This window comes from Oryza glaberrima, chromosome 1 (genome assembly GCF_000147395.1).
Source record: "Oryza glaberrima chromosome 1, OglaRS2, whole genome shotgun sequence".
In the NCBI taxonomy this organism is placed as follows: domain Eukaryota; kingdom Viridiplantae; phylum Streptophyta; class Magnoliopsida; order Poales; family Poaceae; genus Oryza; species Oryza glaberrima.
In genome coordinates this window covers 31833695-31855056 of record NC_068326.1, presented here as the reverse complement: position 1 = coordinate 31855056, position 21362 = coordinate 31833695, and the positions used below count along the sequence as shown (strand labels likewise).

Genomic DNA, 21362 nt, shown 5'->3' with positions numbered 1-21362 from the left:
TTCTGTAGATGGTTGGCATGAAACCATTGGAAAGATCCTTGGAGAAATTAGATGACGTGAGGAAAAAGAAACTGTCAGATATGATAGGCTCTGCCAGTGATACTACTTCAGGGACAGGTTAGAACTGCTGCTAGACTGCTACTCTCTCTGTTTCCCATATTTCCATTTTCCTCTGTTTTGTACTCATTCCTATACCAACCATACCATTTCAGTGGCAGCCTCAAATACTGGAGTTGGCACATCTGCTCGTGAGGTACATTGTGTATAGTTTTTTATTTTACTGCGGCATCAACAAACTATAGCGTGTTGTATGTAGTTATCCTCAATTACTACTCCCTCCGTTTCATAATGTAAGACTTTCTAGCATTGCCTATAAATGTTAATGAATCTATACACACATATATGTATAGATTCATTAACATCTATATGAATGTGGGCAATGCTAGAAAGTCTTTACATTATGAAACGGAGGAAGTAGAATATTCTTAGCTTTTAGGTATGTCATTATACCCTGTATGGTATGAAACTTAATGACCACTGGCTGTCACTAGTCTTGTTTACTTTGTTATAGCTAAGAAGGAAGCTTCCAGATTGACATTATACCTGAATTCGGGAAAGAAATGCTTTGTAGAGCCACTGTAGTATACCCTGTGACGCTTAACGACTATGAGCTGTTACTAGCCTGTGGCAGGCTTGTGGCGTTTTACCTTGATATAGCAATTGACAAGCCAACTATAATTTTCTATGTTTTTATAGGTTATGGATAGCTCATCAATGAGAAGATCTGCTGCAAGCATGCTTAGTGGGAAAAAGCCTGTCCAGGCAGTGGTTAGCATTGCTCTTCCTGCTCTTGGATGTGCATATCGTACTTGAATGTTAAGTGGTTAAATTTCATTGTCGTGCTGATATTTGAGAATTTCTTTTCTTTTCTTTTCTTTTCTTTTTAATAAGCCTGCTACCAAAAAGTCTGGACCTGCAAAATCTGCCACTGCAAAGAAGACAGATGGTGGTCCACAGTCAAAGGCTTCTGGTGCTCCTGTAATTGAAGATGTTGAGGTAATTTGCTCGAGTTCAATCCTTTCTTTCAAACAAAGTCCCTCTTGATACGCATGGCCATGCTTGAATTCTGTATATCTTTGCCATTGTGACAGTAACTTTCTGTAGAACTTGTAATACTGTAATGTCCAGGCTGCATGCATATCGTCCACACTTTTTTATTTTACCATAATTAAACTAAACTATGGTAATTTTGCTGAAGATATTTCCAGTATGTCTTACTGATGCCCAATTGTTGTTATTTGATATTGAGTAAATTTCACAAAACTACAGATACTTTGACCAAATTATCGCAAAACTACAGATTTAAGGTCGTATATCATAGAACTACAGATTTAGTAACAATTTTATCACAAAACTACAGGTTTAAGACGAAGTATCACAAAACTACATATTTTAGAATAAAATTATCACAAAACTACATATTTTAGGATTTAAATCCTTTGCCCTAATGTTATGTTTGAGTTATAAATATCTAAGTTTGGTGATTAAATTGACATTAAACCTGTATATTTGTGATAACTGTATTACTAAATCTGTAGTTTTGCGATATTTTACCTTAAATCTGTAGTTTTGTGATAAAATTAGTGTTAAATCTGTAGTTTTGTGATACATCATGTTAAATCTGTAGTTTTTCGATATTGTGGTCAAAGTATCTGTAGTTTTGTGAAATTTACTCTTTGATATTTTGTTTCCATTGCCCATTATCTGGGGAAGATAGGTGCAAACTCACCCGATTGTTTCTTTGATGTGTTGCAGCCATCTGAAATGAGTTTGGAAGAAATAGAAGAGAAGTTAAGTTCCGTTGTCAAAACAGAGACAATTTCCCAATTAAAGAGCACTGTCTGGAAGGAACGCCTTGAAGGTTACCAAAGATGCTGTGTTTCTTGTTTTGTTCTTTTTTTTGCTTGGTTTAGAATAAGTTCTGATTTGTGCCTTTTTTTCCTCATTTAATCTGTGGATCTATGCTTAGCTAAAAAAATCTTGTTGTAGTGCTATCTTATCTTATTACTGTTTTCATCCATTGCTTTATATACTATATCTTCTCTGGCGATTTAGGAGTTTCTCACAATCTATTCTAAACGTTAAGGTGTATATGGTTGAATACCAGTCCCTAACATTGTACTGTTTGGCAGCTATTAGCATGCTAAAGCAGGAGGTGGAAAGTCTTACAGAACTAGACAAATCTGCTGAACTCCTGGTTCGTTTATTATGTGCTGTGCCTGGATGGAGTGAAAAGAATGTGCAGGTAATTATTAATAATTGTGTCAAGTGAAATGCTTATTTCTTCTGTAGGCAATGTGATATATATATTATGATTGAAACAGGTTCAACAGCAAGTTATTGAGGTCATCACATACATTGCTTCAACTGTAAACAGATTTCCAAAGCGATGTGTGGTTCTATGCCTTCTTGGTATGAGTTCTTCCCCTTGTACTTTGCTTTCATGGTACCTTGCACTTAGCTTAAGCTTGGCTCTTCACAATGAGCTTCAGCTTGTCTGAATTAAGACAGGAAAGAGCGAGTGATGTTAAGCTTGGACAGGCCCAAACTTGTCTTAAATCTTAGTGACACTGTGCACTGTATCTACAATAACACTGTACAATCTTAGTGTTCTTATTTTTTTCTTCTATAGACCTGAGAAGGCTCCCCCAAACAGAGCCTAGGATACTAGATAATGTGAAACTTATTCCACCAAAGGTAGAAATAATTAGTATGCATTAGTAGAAAATATTTTGATCAACGTTGGATATTTTTGTGCTAATGTTAGACAATTTGAACCAGCAATTATGAAACAGTTACTTTTGGGCATTACAAAACTCTTTTTTTTCCTAAACCTAGTACAACAACAACAAAAAACTATAGGAGGCATGCCATCTTATATGTATATATATTGTTTTGTTAAAAATCTGATATAATTTTATTCTTGGGACCTTGGTTGTGTTCATGATTTTCTTTATTAGTCCTTGCTTATTATCTTGGGAGTTTTTTTGTGGTAGCATGTAATATGGAGCAGCATCTAAGGTATTATGGATGTCTTATTACTATGGAGTATCTGACAGCAAATCTTTCTATGTTCTCTCAGGCATTAGTGAAAGGGTTGCTGATATAAAAACACGGGGGCATGCAATGAAATGTCTCACTGCTTTTTGTGAGGCTGTTGGTCCGGGTTTTGTTTTTGAGAGGGTAAGAGAAAACACTATCGGAAGTCCAAACAGTTCAATATCCGTGAAGATCCTTTAGTTATTTACAATAAATAATAGTTTACTTGCCCTTAATCAGGTGATGTTAAGTAACTGTTGTAATTTATGCCTTTCTCTTTTATAGCTATACAAAATAATGAAAGAGCACAAAAATCCAAAGGTGCTTAGCGAGGGTATTCTTTGGATGGTTTCTGCCGTTGAGGACTTTGGGATCTCCAATTTAAAGCTAAAGGTTTACTTAGCTTTTCCTGCTTGTGCTATACTTACAATGTCACTGGACTCTCGTTCTTAGTAGCGTTCTTGTTCCAGGATACAATCGATTTCTGCAAAGACATTGGTCTGCAGTCTAGTGCTGCTGCAACGAGAAATGCAACTATCAAACTAATTGGGGTTCTGCACAAGTTTGTCGGACCAGGTTCTTTGCTCATTTCTCAATTTAAATGTTGCTTGATAAATGCCAATGCTTGATTATATTGTTACTGAGATAAACCTTCCTGCAGATATCAAAGGCTTCCTAAGTGATGTCAAACCAGCGCTTCTCAGTACTCTGGATGCTGAATATGAGAAAAATCCATTTGAGGTTTGTTCTATCTGGCATTGTTTGGAAAATAAGTCTATTTACGAGTTTTTTTCACTGACATCAATTTTGTTCAATTAACAGGGTACCGCTTCTGCTCCAAAGAGAACAGTAAGAGCTGCGGATGCCGTTTCTTCTGCATCTTCTGGCACATCTGATGGTCTGCCGAGGGAAGACATAAGTGCTAAGATAACACCTACATTATTGAAAAATTTGGGTAGTCCAGACTGGAAGGTACTAGAGGGTTATTTTGATTTTGTTGACGTGTTGGGTTGATTTTGTAAGTTCCCCACTATTTTATTTTGATATTGTGCTTATGTGAACTGTTAGCTACGTCTGGAGTCCATAGATGCGGTCAGCAAAATTGTTGAGGAGGCACATAAACGCATTCAGCCGACAGGAACAGGTTCATTGCTTTCGTCTTTCTTTAGAACTGTTAAATGTGTGTTTGGTGTTATATTTATCTGTGATTTAACATATTACTTGATGATCATCGTGCAAATACAGTGGAGCTGTTCACAGCACTAAGAGCCCGACTTTATGACAGCAATAAAAATTTAGTTATGGCGACCTTGTCAACAATTGGTGGCCTTGCATCTGCAATGGGTCCTGCTGTTGAAAAATCAAGCAAGGTTTGGAATGTCTAGTTTTGCAGTATACTTTATATTATTCATTTTCAGTTATAATGACAGATATTTTCTATTTGTTATGAAGGGTATTTTGGCAGATGTCCTAAAATGTCTTGGCGACAATAAGAAGCACATGAGGGAATGCACATTGACTGCTCTAGACTTATGGGTTGCTGCAGCTCAACTTGATAAGATGGTTCCATACATCACAGTAACTTTGGGTGATCAAAAAACTGGTTCTGAAGGGCGAAAAGATCTTTTTGATTGGTTGTCTAAACATGTTTCGAATATGAGTGATCCGTCCGAAGCTTTGCCATTATTGAAGCCGTCTGCATCTTCTTTGATGGTATTAGTCGACTAGTTAGAATATATGATTAGCATTTATTGATTTGCCAATAGTCATACCCGTTCTTTTTTGCATTCTAACATTGGCTATATCCTTATGTCTATAGGATAAATCTTCTGAAGTTCGTAAAGCTGCTGAATCCTTTATGAATGAAATTCTCAAGATTTGTGGCCAAGATGTGGTATGGTGTAATCTTATCTGTTATTTTTACTCGCCTGTCTACTTTTAAGAAACTTTTCCTCTCTTACTGATACGTCATTGATGGTAGGTTGCGAAGAACTTGAAAGATTTGCCATCACCTACTTTGGCCATTGTAGCAGAGCGGTTAAAACTGTCCACTGTACACGAAGGTGTCCTTGATTATCGTGCTTCACAAATGTTTCTGTTTTTCTGAAATGTTGTCAACATTTGTGTACTCATTTGATATCACTGTCTTATTGAAATAGGATTTTCTGACTCTGTGAAGATGGTAACAACAAGCATGAGCTTGCCTTCAAAAGCAGGTTCAAAGAACAACAAACATGGTCCAAATGATCGCGGATCTAATGTTAGCAAAGCGGTATCTCAAGTACGTTTCCTTGCTGTTTATGTGATTGTTGAAAATGATTGCCTTTTCCTGATTGTTGTTTTTTGTTATCAGAGAGGAATTCCAGCTAGGTCCTCTGTTACTATGATTTCTTCTCAGGACTCTATACAGTCACAGGCGTTGTTTAACATTAAGGACTCAAATAAGGTAAGTGGACATCAAATTCTCCGCCTCTTAAGGTCGTGTGTTGAATTCATGTATTAATGTTTAATAATATTATTATTATCTTTAATTATTTAGGAAGAGCGAGAGAGACGTGTTCTAGTAAGGAAGTTCAAGTTTGAAGAACCTCGTCGTGAGCAGATTGATGAATTGAAGGTTTGTACTGCGGAAAGAGATGTTTTAAGCTTCTTGCATTTTTCTCCCAGATATATTTCTTTTGTGTGTTCTGTATTGCTATGATATTTATGCATAACAGATACTGGTGATTCAGATATTATGTGGCAATAAATAGCCTATCGATACCATTTGATTGCAACTAATCTTCTATCAGTAAAAAAATATGTACTTGTAACAGTTGCATCCAAATTAGTCTGTCTCTATATAGTTCCCTGTGACCTGTCAGATCTAGAAGTGGTTACATGATATATGGTAGTAGGTTAATATGAAGCTAAGCCTTAGGGTTGCAGATGTGCTGGTGTTCTAAGCTGGTATGATGTCTGTTGTGCATGTGCAAAAACGAGTTCCTACTTACTGTATTAGATTCCGTAGCAAATATCTTTTACTATATTTCAATGCATAAGAATCTAGTGATTCAATATGTGTTAATGTGTTTCGTGGTCATTGCCATGTGATATATCATGCATTTGCTTCTCTCTTTTTTTTAAGTACTACTAGGCTGTGTTTACATATCCTTTGATTTATTAATACAAAATTTTATCTACAGATTGAGTTATTTAGGCATTTCCGAGAAGATGTAAGCTTGCGACTATGGAACTCTGATTTTAAGAGGCAAATAGATGGTATTGAGTTACTACAGAAGGTTGGAAAAATGATCATCTTGGAAGTTTTTTTCATGCCACTTGCTACATAACCTATTTTTACAATTTTATTTTTTTAATGATATTCTTATTATGCAGGCATTGCCTTCTAGTAGGAAAGAAGTGATTGAGCTTCTCGATATACTATTAAGGTGGTTTGTCTTGCGATTTTGTGAATCTAACACAACATGTTTGCTGAAGGTAAATCACTATGCTGGTTATTCTGTGCCTTATTTTCTTTTTCTCTGGGCTATCACTTATTCGATTTCTGTGTATCTTCTGTGCTGTTTTTACCTTTAGGTGCTTGACTTCCTTCCTGAGCTCTTTGATGTTCTGAAAGATCAGTCATACATGTTAACAGAAGCTGAAGCTGCAATTTTCCTTCCATGTCTTATGGAGAAGGTACATAGAGTGCACAAATATTGATTAGTGTAATCCTGAATCTTCCCATCAGAAACACAGGCTGGAGAAGTATATTCTTCAGATTGATCGAACATATTTATTTGTTATATGCCATTGCAATCTTTGCCTATAATTTTAAATTTTCGATTCATTCCTAAACAACTGCTGTATTGCAGTCTGGCCACAACATCGAAAAAGTCAGAGAAAAAATGGGAGAGCTGATAAAGCAAATGGTCAACATCTATTCTCTTCCAAAACTTCTCCCATACATTTTGGAGGGTCTACGCTCCAAGAATAACCGTACTAGGATAGAATGTGTTGATATTATTGGATATTTCATGGACCATCATGGGACTGAGGTACGTATCATTCTATCGTCCTTTTTTCCCCCTCTTGATAATTGGTATATTGTCTCTCGTTTCACACTTCTTTTTTTCCTCCTTGCAGGTTAGTGGTTTACTGAAAAATTTGCCATCTGTAGCGGCATTAACAGCAGAACGTGATGGTGAAATCCGGAAAGCTGCTCTTAATACACTTGCCACTGCATACAAGAACCTTGGTATGTCCTCTCCACCCATACTTTGAGTGCCTTTTTGACAATTATGCAGTTGATATTTGAAATCAATGCATGAGTTGTACTCTGTTGCAAAATTAGGTGCTCTTATTTGTACTGAAATACTGAAGGTTTAATTTCACTATTGCGAGCCTCACTATGAGTGCTAGAAAAATGCTTCATGCATTCATACTTATTGCACAAGTGTCAAACCGCTGAACGTTCACACTGAACATATTAGCAGCGTTTACATCACGGCAAAATTTATGGTATTTATTTGAAGGGTATATTTTTGAAAGGGGTCCTTATGGCATTTATTTACATCTGGTAATGCAGGAGATGATGTATGGAGATATGTTGGAAAACTTTCGGATGCTCAAAGAAGCATGCTTGATGATAGATTTAAATGGAAGGTTATTGTCTATGACCCTACCAGACCTTTTTTTGTTTAAAATTACAAAATCACCTGGTATAATCTGAGGTGTGTATGATTATGCTGTTTGGTGGTATTATGTTAGGCTCGAGAAATGGATAAGAGAAGAGAAGGAAGGCCAGGTGATGCTCGAGCAGCTTTGAGACGTTCAGTTAGAGAGAATGGGTCTGATATTGCAGAGCAAAGCGGGGAAGCGGTTTCCCGTTCAATGGCAGGGTCAATGATTTCAAGGTTCTGCATCCATCTTTTTCAAACTGTTCATCTTGTTTCCTTGTTTCGTGTTGTAACTCTACTTTTTTTTGAAGAGAGTGTTGTAACTCTACTTCTGCATGCATGTTATTAACAGGGAAAACTTTGGGTATTCTGATGCTCATATGGTACCCAGGCAGATGGCAACCGCAACACCTGGTCCAGCAGATTGGCGTGAAGCTCTTGATATTGTTGCACTAGGTTTGCCTGAGCAGGTCATGCTTTTGCCGATTTGTTATGTTTCTTCACCGTTTTACCTTTTGCATTGATGCATTTTGTTGTTACTAGCGTGATGCTCGTGTCTTGCACTTGTTTGCATATAACTATTATGCCGTATATTCTAATTCCAAATGCCAGAAATAATTTTCGTGAAGTACATATATTTACTACAGTGTAGAGCACCATCTCCTCTTTGTAAGGAGCAAACATAAATATTTGTTTCTCTATACTATAACATTCTACCTGATTCATTATTTTACCACAACTATTGGTCTGATTTATTTTTGTTTATGCAGTCTGTTGAAGGAATGAAAGTTATCTGCCATGAGCTAACTCAGGCAGTTGATCCCGAAAGCTCTGTCCTTGATGATCTGATCAAGGAAGCTGACAGATTAGTTTCATGCTTGGCTGTTATGGTAAGCATTTGCTATTTTCTTTAGGTTAACTTTTGTCACTATAACTCTGATGATGGCAAACCTTTCAGGTTCCAAAAACCTTTAATTTTAGCCTATCTGGGGCTTCGTCAAGATCTTGCAAATATGTTTTAAATACTCTCATGCAGGTTTGTTTGTATACTCTTTTCTCCTTTTGCTCTTTGTTTGGTTCAATGTTGTTTATGTATAGGCTGTATTTCAGACTTTCCAGATCAAACGTCTTGCTCATGCTGTGAAGGAGGGTACTCTAGATAACCTTATCACAGAGCTACTACTTTGGCTCTTAGATGAAAGGGTTCCTCTTATGGATGATGGAAGTCAGCTACTCAAAGCTCTAAATGTCTTGATGCTTAAAATCTTGGTTTGTATCTTCATTTTCATGCTCAGTTTAGTTGCTACTTGTTCTTTTCTAATGGTCATACTTGGAGCAGGATAATGCTGAGAGAACATCGTCATTCGTTGTGCTTATTAATTTGCTGAGGCCTTTAGACCCTTCAAGATGGCCATCCCCTACACCACCAGAGTCCCTCGCAGTGAAAAATCAGAAGTTCTCAGATTTAGTTGTCAAATGTTTAATTAAGTTGACAAAGGTATGTGGTTATTTGCTAGCTATGGATGTGCATGTATACAGGATATCCGCCTGATGTCACATTGTCTTTCAGGTTTTACAAAGTACAATATATGAAGTTGACCTTGATCGCATTCTTCAAAGCATTCATATTTATTTGCAAGAACTAGGGATGGAAGAGATTCGGAGAAGGTTACTGCTGTTCTCCTGGAGCTTAATAGTTAGCTTTTAAATTTATTTCTTTTGGGGTTTTAGATACAAGTAGATGCTTTGCATGTCCTGCAGGGCAGGAGCCGATGACAAGCCACTTAGAATGGTCAAAACTGTGTTGCATGAACTTGTAAAGCTTCGTGGTACAGCAATCAAAGGTCACCTCTCAATGGTTCCTATAGATGCTGAACCTCAGCCAATCATTTTGGCATACATTGATCTTAATCTTCAGGTAAAAAAAATACATCCTTTTGTTGTTCCACAACAAACTGTCATGGACATCCTTTTTTTAATTGATACTATTGTGTTCTAGACCCTTGCGGCAGCTAGAATGCTGACTCCATCTGGAACTATGGGCCAAACTCACTGGGGTGATGCAGGGTCCAATAATCCAAACCCATCAACTCATTCAACTGATGCACAGTTGAAGGTAGTATTACTGATTCTTAACTAACATAACATTTGTAAATTACTGCTTGCAAATTTGTACAGCAATTGATGTTCTATTTTGTCTTTCTTTTGATTATGAGTAGCAAGAGCTTGCTGCTGTATTCAAGAAAATTGGTGACAAACAAACATGTACAATTGGTCTTTATGAACTCTACCGGATAACCCAACTGTACCCCAAGGTATATTATTCATCGTGAAAGTGCAATATGATGTTATATAAAGTAATTGCCAGGTCCTGTACAATTTGTTCATCTTTCACCTGGTCCTGGTGGATCAAGTGAATCCAAAAGTTCTATGAACCCTAGTTGTTGATTCTTTTTGTGTTCTTGTGTTAAGAGTTTTGATTGTTTTTTTGTTTGTTATTGGTTATGAGTTTGTTTATTTCAGCCAGTTATTATAATGTATGTCGCATAAGCTACCTTTTCTATTTTAATTCCTGAAACAAGAACTATTTTCAGGTTGATATATTTGCTCAGCTTCAGAATGCAAGTGAAGCATTTAGAACCTATATCAGAGATGGGCTAGCTCAGGTTTGCTATTTCAATCCTGGAGGTGTTTAAGCTAGTTTTGGTGTTTTTAACTGATTGGCTATTATCGTTTTTGGCTCATGCAGGTGGAGAAGAATGCTGCTGCTGGAAGAACTCCCTCCAGCCTTCCATTATCCACACCTCCGCCAATTGCACCTATACCCTCTCCAAAATTTGCACCTTCACCGGTTCACACAAAATCGATAAATAACAAAACTGATTGTAATGAAGATGATGCTGGTGGTGACACACACCCCTTCAGAGGTCAAGGGGAGATTGATAATAGGTTACAAACTACTAACCTACAGACCGACAGATACCAATCTTCAGGTCTGCCTTCTGTCATACTTGCTGTTAAGCTGCACTTCTAAGCTTTATAATCTGATTGTATGAATTGTTCTTTCTATGCCAGCAGGTACGTTGGATGCCCTTAGGGAACGGATGAAAAGCATTCAAGCTGCTGCTGTTGGTGCCAATTTTGATGGAGTTCAGGCTCGTCCATTGCCGAGCATGAATGGTAATACACTCCATGGGGGAACACGATTGGATGCTGACCCACAAACACAAAATATTATTCCACCCATGGACGAGAGAGCGTTATCTGGCCTGCAAGCACGAATGGAGAGACTAAAGAGTGGGTCTATGGAACCACTTTAAATACAGTAATTGTACTCCGAAATATACCAATCAATTGTAATTCACTGTAAATTTGCAGCATAGTCATGCTGTTTGTAGATAGGCATGTCAGACGTGCAACATGATGCAGGGCTGACACTTTGTGAGCCCAGTTTGACAACCCATTCTTGCAGAGTTTTTCGGTTCAGTTTTAGATAAGCTAGCCAGATGCTTTGCCTGTAGCTTGCCGCTTAAGGGCCAGATTAGTGTTTTGACACATTTTCGTTGAGTGTTGAGTTTTCCTGTATTGTACAGCCATAGAAGGATTTTAAACTAACTGAAATTATCACCTGTGGAATCTTAATCATTTATAACTATATGCGATTGAGGGGTCGGGTGGCCCCATTTGTGCTCTCTGATGTTTCCAAAGGTGTGCGATGTGTATGCCCTGAAATAATCTCGGTCTTGCTCAAGTATCCTTGCGATTCCCTTGTTATTTGAAATGCGTTTTACCAATTCTACCTTACCTAACTTTGATAGTTGTAAAAGTTAACTATTTAAACTTTATCAAATTTTGGTAATACTTTAGACTAAATCACGTCGAAATTTTCGTGTTATCAAAATTTTGTAGCGTATCCATGATGTAGCCCAGTTGCTTTCGGCTTTTCTACTTTGCCAGACAAATGTAGGTGGACGCGTTGCTTGCGCAGAGGCAGTGGAGTTCTAGCCGGGACAAACAACCAGGCCGATCAATCCTGCATGAACTCGCAATGCTTCGACTGGCGCATCCATGTAAAATGACCTCTCAATAAGGGATATTGGTTATCCGGATATTTATAGTTGGACTAGATGGTACATGAGTTTACGTAGGAGCACGGGTGTTGGTCTAGTTTACATATTGATAGTTACTAAAAATCTATATTTCTATTAAACCTTCATGCTTGGGATAGGTTTATAGTTGTTTCATTCTTCTTTTTTTTTTTTGGCAGTGTGCATTATATGCAAAGGTTGAGAGTAGGCCCAGTTGGATTATAGCATCTCGGTGTAAATTTTTTGGGTCTGAATAAAACTTTCATTATTAAAAAAACTCATCTTACCTCGAGCATTTATCGACATAAAGAGAATAGCGACGCAAGTAGCAGTAGTTAGAGCAAGTATAATAGTAGGCTACAAGCCGGCTAAATACTGAAAAAGAGATGAGAGAGAGAAGAAACGAGTTGTAAACTTACAGCCGGCTTGGACACAAGAACCAAGAATTCTGTGAGAGAAACAAGTAGACCCTATATTAATTGTAAAGAGCTATCTATTATATGGGTAGGCTAAGAGAAAGCTACAAACAAGCTTATAGCTAACAGGTCGGCTGTATTATTATTCTTGCTGTACCAATGCTGTAAATACTGGATATTACTGCGATTAAGGCGAGCCACGCGCATGCTGTAGGTGGACATGTCATTTAAAACGCATGACGGTAGTATGCGCGGTATGCACGGCGTCGCGCGTGTTCGCACGCAGACCGCGAGTTTACCTGTGCGGCCGTGCAGGCCCGCAGCTGTGTTGGGCCGGCCGCACTGCGACTCTGCGACCACATAGCTTGGCTGGCTGCCGCCTGCCGCCGCGGCTCGTCGGTGCCAACGGTGAAAATTTTCATGCCATGCTAGCTCAACGTGCTGCAAAACAAGAAGGTGAATCCAAGGGCCAAGGCTGGACAATAGTACAGTATTGCGCATGTGAATTGCTGCTGATTTGCTCGACTGAGGCTGTGTCTGTGTGGCTATAATTCCCGGTGTTGTTATCTGATCATTCGCCAATCTCAATGGACCTCCTGTGGAACGCCGTTTTTCACAAGTACACCTACCTCACCAGTCTCCAGCGACCATAAGAAAACCGAACTCTTGTGTTTTTCTTTGTCGAAGTTATATGATTACTACGATTGTGTGGTTTGCTGAGCTTTCTCTAGATACTCTAATTAGTTAAGTTCATCGTTTAGCTTATTTAGGGAATAAGTTAAACAACATATTTGTAACTAAAAAATTTCTTAGCGATCTAAAATAAAAACTGAAAAAATAAATTACGATGAAAATAAAATCTAAAATTAACTATCAATTTAAGATTGAAAATTTAAATTTTAGCTTATAAAAGAAGATAAGGCTGTTTAATTTCATCATGGATGTTGCATTGTTCGCATTTGCCCTCCAATTAATCACTGAAGTGACCACAAGCTCTTTTCTGATCTGACAGATCTATGATTTACACAGTGACCGCACACAAGTCACATTAACTGCGCGGCAACTATTGGAGACATGCATTTTCACGTGAAAAGTAATGGCAAATTTGGGTTGCGGCTAGTTCATTGAACTGAGCCACAGCATCGTACACTCGAGGACACAAATAGCAAAGATAGGACTAACGCCTGATCAAATGATATCTTGATAACATAGTCCTTTTGATTTGTCACCCTACCTAGTACATAGTACGTGTCGAAAGGCTGACGACCCATTCTAAATCATGAGCAGGGCTGAGGCCGTGTTCTTTACTTAATATTCTCTACTCCACTCTTTTTCTTTTCCGTGCACCCTTCCTAACCTATTAAACGGTGTGGTTTTTATAAAATTATTCTATAAAAATATTATTTAAAAAATATTAATTATTTTTTTAAAAAAATAATTAATATTAATTAATTATGTATTAATGAGTCATTTTGTTTTACATGTGCGAGAGATGAGTTCCCAAATCATTGAGAAGAATGACCCTTACTAACTACGAAGAACGGCCCTTACTAACTGGTCACCGGTCACCGAATAATCTACTTTCTTTATCCTATAATATATTAATTTGGTAGTACAAGGGTGTGTTTAGTTCCACATCAAAATTGGAAGTTTGATTGAAATTGGAATGATGTGATGGAAAAGTTGAAAGTTTGTGTGTGTAGAAAAGTTCAATGTGACGTTTTTGGGTTTAAAGTTTGGAACTAAACTCGGCCCAATTATGAGGTACTTCCTCCGTCTCTAAATATAAGGGATTTTGGTTGGATGTGACGTATTCTAGTACAACGTATCTAGATAGTGTACTAGGATATGTCACATCCAGCCAAAATATCTTATATTTAGGGATGGAGGGAGTATATCCAGATTAGATTATTCCATTTTGGTCACAATACCGTACTGTCGGTCAGAAAATCCGAATCTTCCTGAGAAGCCGGACATGGATGAACCGATCATCGATGAACTGGTACGACTATTCAGCAGGCAGCACGGGCGAGGAATATGCATAGTGGACAGGACGGTGACGTTGAAGCGAACACCGTAATAGTAGTAGCAGCCCAAGTGCTCAACGTGCTAAACGCTTATACGCACGGCTCGATCGATCACAGGAGAGACGTCGCTCGCGTCCTTAGTTGCCCGGCCTGCCGCGCGGCACGAGATTGAATTGACTGCCGCGTCGTAGTCGGGCGCCGGCCGGCCCGGCCGTCGGTGTCACCGGTCACCCACCTCTCCGCGACGAGGCGTCCGCACGTCGTCGTCTTGCTTGCTCTCGGTGGCGGCGGCTAGCGGCTGTCTCGTCGACCAGTATCCACAACTCGCGCTGCGCACGCGAGGCCGTGAGGGGGAATTGCCTGCAGAAACTCTGGTGTTTGTTGAATCGCACGCGGCGCGCGCACCACGTAACGCCCGTGATTTCCAACCTCCAGCGCGCGCCGTCGTCGTCGGCTCGCCATCAAGGGGATCGTGGATCGATCGATCGGTCAGCCGTTTCGCTCGAAGGCGCGCGCGCAAAAAGTAGCGGCGTTTTGCGTGCAACGCCCCAGCAAGCGATCCGCGACCGCCCGCCGATCGATCGATTTTTCCACCCGGGCGTGCGTGCGTGAGTATGCATATCGACTGCGTGCAACGCAACGCGACGACAAGGATGGTGTCGTCGCATACTCGGTTCGTCCACGAACTGGAAATCATTACTCTGATTTAATTATTGTACAGTATATATAGACTATAACAAAATGACAATTTTCTTGTTGGGACCGGGGACCCACCCTATGAGGCCGCCGCGAGGGGGGATCTCACCCGCGGGCGAGCGGTGTCGAGCGGGGATGAAAATTGACCTACTGGTGAGGTGACCCACGAGGCTCTGGAGTTATGAGTTACTCCCTCCGTTTCAGGTTACAAGACGTTTTGACTTTGATCAAAATCAAATTGCTTTAATTTTAAATAAGTTTGTAGAGAAAAATAGTAACATTTTCAACTCAAGACAAATTTATTATGAAAATATATTCTGTCGAGGAGTGATCCTCTCTAGCGGGTGATCGAGAGATCCCTCTTTTGTGAGTTCGGCCGAGGGAAAGGCTCGCTTGTCGAGATTGTGTATCCGCCTGGAGTGTTTCGAGATCGCACACGGGCGCCAAGATTATACAGGTTCGGGCCGCTATGGAGCGTAATACCCTACTCCTGTGTGTGGAACTTATCATTGAGTGTTACCCAAAATCCCCCTAGAGAGCACTCTCGATCCTCCTTTTATAGTTCAAGGGGATCCCACATGCGCCGCCTCTGCCCACTCTTTCACGGGAGGGGGACCCACTCTACTCAGACCGGACCATGATCCGTGCCTTCGCCCGGAAGCTAAGCAGTCGTCCATCCTCGAGTGGACCCCAGCGCCGCCCGCCGCCTGACATGGGGGACAGCCCCGTCACTCCCTCTTAAATGAACGAAGACTTGTGGCGGTCCTTCTCACATGGAGGGAGCTCTGAATGACGCTTCGATAGGACAGGGCATACCTGCCCCCACTCCGTTGGGTACAGGATGGAACATGGGGGCACAGCCGCCTGTCCGATCAAATGTGACCGGTGACAGGCCGGTCACAGTCTGGTCACGCCCGATTGACGTGGGTTAATTGGGCAGCACCGCACGACCGCCCTTACCGCATTAAATGCGGTGAGAGACGGTTGGGGCGCTACGCATTGATGGCGGTTCAGCCTGAGTCTCCGCCCTGCTCGCTCCCCTCGCCACGTGGCAGCTGGGCGAGGGCCTTGGGGCGAGGCAGCGCGAGGGCCCGAGGGGTGTGACGTGGCACCCCGAGACCCCCTGGCTGCTTCTGCGTATTCCGAGATGTGGGGGGAGGGCCAGGCTATAGGGCCACGTGGCTGGACGGGAAGGTAACTCCCCCGTACTCCGCATACCCCCGGGCCCATATTATCGACATATTCAATTATTGATTTGATGAAACTAATTTAGTATTATAAATATTACTATATTTATCTATAAACTTAGTCAAAACTGAAACAATTTGACTTTGACCATAGTTAAAACGTCTTATAACTTGAAACGAAAGAAGTACATGTCAAAAGATATAGCATATTCTAAGACCCATCTGGCCAATTTAATGAAGGACTAATAAGCAAAACCCTAGTTTTCCCGAATCCTTGCCCAGCCGCCACTCACATCTCTTCTCACGTCTATCTCCCTCTTCGGTCTCAGTATGCCGCCTCGAGACAACGCCGTCTCTTTGCTGCCGTCTCTAGCCGGTATTGCCTCTTCGCCACCTTCTCACGGCACACCGCACCTGGCCAGTGTCCTCTTGTCGCGGTGTGCCGCCTACAACTGTCCTAATCGACGCTTCGCAGTTGCTGTCCATCTGAACGGTGTTGGGCTCTGCTCACCCGTCCACCCAATTTACTGACTGGGACCGAAGACGGGGAAGAATACAGGGAGCGGGGCGGGGGTGGGGGCGTCCTGTCCAGGCTGCCCCGCCACCCCATTGCCACCCCTAAGTGAGATTCACATGTGCTTTCCCACGAACTGCTTCAGCTAGGAAATAACAATGCAGATGTCGTCACCCGGGGTTACCCAACAGTATAATGGTCACCCGCAGCCGCACAACGCATGGATCAAGACTGGAAGATAGATAGGCAGGCGCAGGCACACGTGATGCAATGACTCGGCAATAATCGCACGGACGGTTGTAGCCAGCCAGCCGGTAGGTCGGACCTGTCACGGCCGGGCCGGGGTTTGGTCCGGTCAATGCATGCGTGCATGCATGGCTGTGGTGACACCTTCGCGATTAAGAGAGTTAAATCCTCGGATATCGATCGATCGACGTCGCTCGTTGCGTCCGCTCTTGCGTCATGATCGATTATTCCGGCCTAGACACAGCACCATGGATATCTTCCGTGGATATGCCTATCTGACCCAGTGACCACCTTAGCCGATCTCGTTGACCACAGTGATGTTACTCGTCAGAACTTTTAAATTGTTGATCGAGAATCAAATTCTACTCATGCCCTTTCACATTACTTAACTTTCTAATTTTATTATTAGTCAAATTAATTTTCTATGTTTATTATTAATTTCTAAGAACTCATATAGTTCAACATCATAAGATTTACGTTATTCATGTTATTGAACTACATGAATTTAACAAGTTAATGATCAAAGACATAGATATAAATATTTGACTTATAACAAAGCTAGAATGGCAAGTACACAATCTAATTATACTGTTGATCTTAGGCTTTTTCCCATTGTTTTTCTTTTTCTTTTTTTGAGCTTTGGCTTTTGGATCGCCAAAAATCAGAGCATTCTTACCATAAAATTATTATTTTTTGTTACATCATTTGCTTTTCTCGACTTATAAGCCGTGGCTCAACCAATGGGATTGGATTAGTCTCTTCATCTATGAAGATATTAAACTTTAAATTGAGAGTAATTTTACAGTTATTGAGGAGGTAAAAAAAAATTTAGTGTAAAATTTGGTACCTCATAGTATCTAGGTACCAAATGTACAATAGAAAAAGTGACACCTCATGGTACCTTCTCAAGTACCGTAAAATTGCTCTTAAATTGATGTAAACTCTAAAGTTGAGAAATCACTTATTGTACACTTATTGTAGATAGTACAACGATCGAGAGGTATTTCAAAAATAAAGTAATACCTTATATTTTATGATTAAAATGACAGAGAATCACATGTATTAAATGTTTCATATATAAAACCCCACCCTTATTTAAATCAAAATTAAATTTATCATATCTGAATTATTATTATTTTTAACTAGCGAAGAGTTAAACCAATAGCCTCAGTCAAGAAATAAAAAAAATCATATATGTTGTATTTTAAAAGTTTAAGTAAAAATATACTCAACATGTATACCTAATGTTATATGATACTTTGAACCATTATATCTAAGATTACGTACCACTGGTCATAGTATATGTTTTTTTTTGAAAGGATATCATAGTATATGTTATGCAGCTTTAACAACAAAACATAGGTTTATCTCACAACTTGTTTGTGACGATACTTTAGTTAAGTAATATAATCCCTGTTCCCTGTATTAAAAAAAACTATCAAACATAGGTTGATTGAAATTTACTTGAAGTAATTAATATGTTGATTAGCTCCCTGGCCTTTACACATACTCCCTCCGTCTCACAAAAATTACATTCATAGCATCCCAAGGTGGAATTGGTGGAGATGGAGAATGACTAAAATGCCCTTAATCATTGAAAAAAAGTAAGAGTGATGAGTAGGTAAAGGGTATTGAAGGGGTAAAACTTCTTGTTTTACGTGCTAAGGGTAGGTATAAAATGGTAGAAGTTGGTTTTTTGTGGGACAAAATTCAAACTCTAGTATTTGATTTTCTTTTTGGGGGGACGGAGGGAGTAGTAACCAATAGTCGAAGGAAAAAGTACGAATTACCCCCTGGACTATTGCTATCGACCGAATTGCACCCCTAAACCATAAAACCAGACATTCTTTGACCCCTAATTATGCAAACCAAACAAATAACCCCCTAGCAGGAGGCAGCAGGAAGGGCTCGAGCCCATGTGGGCATAGTTGCGAGCGGTGATAGAGGCGGCAGGCGACGCGTGAGGCGGCAGGTGGCGGGTCGGAGGGCAGTGCAATAGACGGTGATGGCGCATATTCGGGCGACATCGACGCCTTTGAGGGCAACGGGGCGAGCTCCGCTTCCACCACCGGCAGCCTAGGTGAGCTCCGCCTCGTTCACCGGCCACCCGGGCGAGCTCCGCTGGCCTCCACCCACCTCGCTCGAGAAGGCATTGCCGACGTAGGTGTTGCCCCTCTTTGCGTCGCCTTGCTCCCATCGGAGAGATTGATGGTGGCGGTGGAGAAAGGACGTGGCTGCGGCGTTGGCATGGTTACCGAGCTCACGCTCGAGACTGCCGCCGCTACCACTAGCTGAAGTTCCTCACCTCGAAGCAAGTCCGGCCGCCGTCCACATCCCAACCTCGCATTCGGCTGCCTCCCTCATGCTGAGCCCTGCCTTCTTCGCTGGCCGACGCCACCATTCCCATTGAGGAGAGAGCGGAGAGAGAGGAAAGAGAGGATATTGGAGAGAGAGGGAGAGAGAAGAAAGAAAATGACAGATGGGACCTATAATTGACTATTATTATTTTTGTTGACTGTATTGCCACGTTGACGCCATGTGTGTAAGCTCTTGGTTAAAACCACCGAAAACAGTTCTAGGGGGGATAATTTATCCGGTTAGAAGTTCGTGGTTAAAAACATATGGTATTTGAGTTTAGGGGGTAATTTGATCGACCTCGATAGTTCAAGGGAGTAATTTGTATTTTTTCTTTAGTGGGTTTCTTTTTTATTAATGTTCATATTTTTTCTGTGTGAATTAACTCTCCTGAGGAATTCAATAGTGCATCTTAACTAGAAAGATGAACGTTGCTGCTAATTAACTGCCAGTTGGAGGCACTGCCCAGGGCCCACCTAGCTAGCCTGTGTATATTAAGCTCCATTCCAACGTTAGTGGCCGACTAGAAAAGCGAGGATTAAAATCTTGTACGGGGTCAAGCGGTAGACATGCATGTGGGTTTATGCCTTCATCCACCTCGATTAACAAATCAATAATTCCTTTTGATGTTGAAGAAAAAAATACTTGATCAAGAAGTTTCTGCCTTGTGCACCACTAGGGTTAACTGATGCCAGCTACCCTAAAATATTACTACTTTTGGCTCACGCTTGTTTGGGATGTAAATCCCTTTTGCATGATTCTGTCACTGTAAATTCAGCTAACCAGAAGACAACTAATCGTCTTGCCACCAACCGTAAATTAGCCTCTTCACACACTGTCGTGTCATGCCAATAAAGTTTTCCAGTGATCATTCCAGTTGTGTGGTAACACAACTAAACTTTTCAATTAAAGCTCCAACCAGAGACCTGCAGTAGTGCCAATTTTTTCCCCAGGGAAGCAGACAAAACAAGCCGGCCATCGCTCTCATCGCAGCCGCCGTCCGTCCCTTTTTGGGCTGATTTTTCATACCATATACCATAGTCTACCACCGGAGGAATGGAAAAATAAATCGGCTGTCGACATGACGCAGCATATTTAGGGCTTGTTTAGGTACTGTTTAGTTCACATCAAACTTCCCCTAAACTCTCAACTTTACATCATATCACATCACATCCAAAATTTTCCTACTCATATAAATTTCTAACTTTTTTTCCCAAACTATCAACTTTCCCCAAACTTCTCTCCAATTTCAGGAACTAAACATAGCTATGAAAAGAAAATTTGTAGGTGTCATATCGGATATTTGACCGGATAACGGAGGAGGTTTCCGGACACGAATAAAAAAACTAATTTCATAACTCGCCTGGAAACCACGAGACGAATCTTTTGAGCCTAATTAATCTATAATTAGCCATAAGTGGGATTAATTAGGCTCAAAAGATTCCTCTCACGGTTTTCCTCTAACATATTTTCAAAGATTCGATATAATATTTTTGGAAAAAAAAAGTTTGGGGGAACTAAACTAGGTCTTAGCCATCTTACGTTGTGTCCATAGTGCTATTTCTTCCGGCCTAAAAAAGATAGTATTTTCTGCGTTTAAAATTTAATATAATGTAGAACTTCTCCACTACTATCACTACTACCTCAGGTTCTCAACTTAACCAACTATAATCATCTCTAATTTAAATTTTTATCAGGTCACTTATCTTAATTATCTGTAATTTAATTTAATTTTTCTTTACACCCGTAGAAAACTCTAAACGCTTGTATTCTAGGACGAAAACATGGCACTATGGCGTACCAACCACCTGTGGATTTGTTCGCCACCTTCGCCGTACGTTGCGGCTCGCATCGCACCCACACCCGACCCAGGCAGCGGCTGGTTCACTGCATCTGGATGGATAGGCATCATCGATGTCCAGCCAGCCACGTGCAGAATGGCAGCATAAAAAATATTTTTTTCCTTTTTAATTTTACTGACGGCGAGAGGGTTAGAGGAGATGCACCTACTCTCTCTCGTTGGCTGCGAAGCGAAGTGATTCTGTGATAAAAAGTGAGAAATCGTGGTGGTGC

General features: G+C 40.5%; 1 protein-coding gene across 4 annotated transcripts in view; it reads left to right on the top strand.

Annotated features, from left to right (window-relative positions):
* LOC127760613 (protein MOR1) overlaps nt 1–11451 on the top strand; it is a 29878-nt gene extending 18427 nt beyond the window's left edge. For 2 of the 4 annotated variants that reach the window (XM_052284898.1, XM_052284901.1), the window contains exons 14-52: nt 9–117; nt 213–253; nt 757–828; nt 952–1056; nt 1816–1921; nt 2193–2305; nt 2385–2472; nt 3143–3243; nt 3385–3492; nt 3570–3675; nt 3761–3840; nt 3922–4071; nt 4168–4243; nt 4345–4469; nt 4552–4812; nt 4919–4993; nt 5081–5162; nt 5259–5380; nt 5453–5545; nt 5639–5716; nt 6285–6380; nt 6478–6579; nt 6679–6780; nt 6957–7139; nt 7228–7339; nt 7670–7746; nt 7852–7997; nt 8113–8230; nt 8531–8650; nt 8719–8796; nt 8871–9029; nt 9100–9258; nt 9331–9428; nt 9522–9678; nt 9760–9876; nt 9980–10075; nt 10355–10426; nt 10510–10753; nt 10839–11451. In XM_052284898.1, coding sequence (XP_052140858.1) covers nt 9–117; nt 213–253; nt 757–828; nt 952–1056; nt 1816–1921; nt 2193–2305; nt 2385–2472; nt 3143–3243; nt 3385–3492; nt 3570–3675; nt 3761–3840; nt 3922–4071; nt 4168–4243; nt 4345–4469; nt 4552–4812; nt 4919–4993; nt 5081–5162; nt 5259–5380; nt 5453–5545; nt 5639–5716; nt 6285–6380; nt 6478–6579; nt 6679–6780; nt 6957–7139; nt 7228–7339; nt 7670–7746; nt 7852–7997; nt 8113–8230; nt 8531–8650; nt 8719–8796; nt 8871–9029; nt 9100–9258; nt 9331–9428; nt 9522–9678; nt 9760–9876; nt 9980–10075; nt 10355–10426; nt 10510–10753; nt 10839–11080 — 4569 coding nt within the window. In that variant the 3' untranslated portion in view covers nt 11081–11451. Of the gene's footprint in view, nt 1–8; nt 118–212; nt 254–756; nt 829–951; nt 1057–1815; nt 1922–2192; nt 2306–2384; nt 2473–3142; nt 3244–3384; nt 3493–3569; nt 3676–3760; nt 3841–3921; nt 4072–4167; nt 4244–4344; nt 4470–4551; nt 4813–4918; nt 4994–5080; nt 5163–5258; nt 5381–5452; nt 5546–5638; nt 5717–6284; nt 6381–6477; nt 6580–6678; nt 6781–6956; nt 7140–7227; nt 7340–7669; nt 7747–7851; nt 7998–8112; nt 8231–8530; nt 8651–8718; nt 8797–8870; nt 9030–9099; nt 9259–9330; nt 9429–9521; nt 9679–9759; nt 9877–9979; nt 10076–10354; nt 10427–10509; nt 10754–10835 lie in introns of all 4 variants that reach the window. The other 2 variants (XM_052284897.1, XM_052284900.1) reach the window with 1 other exon arrangement.
* The last annotated feature ends 9911 nt before the right edge of the window (nt 11452–21362 follow it).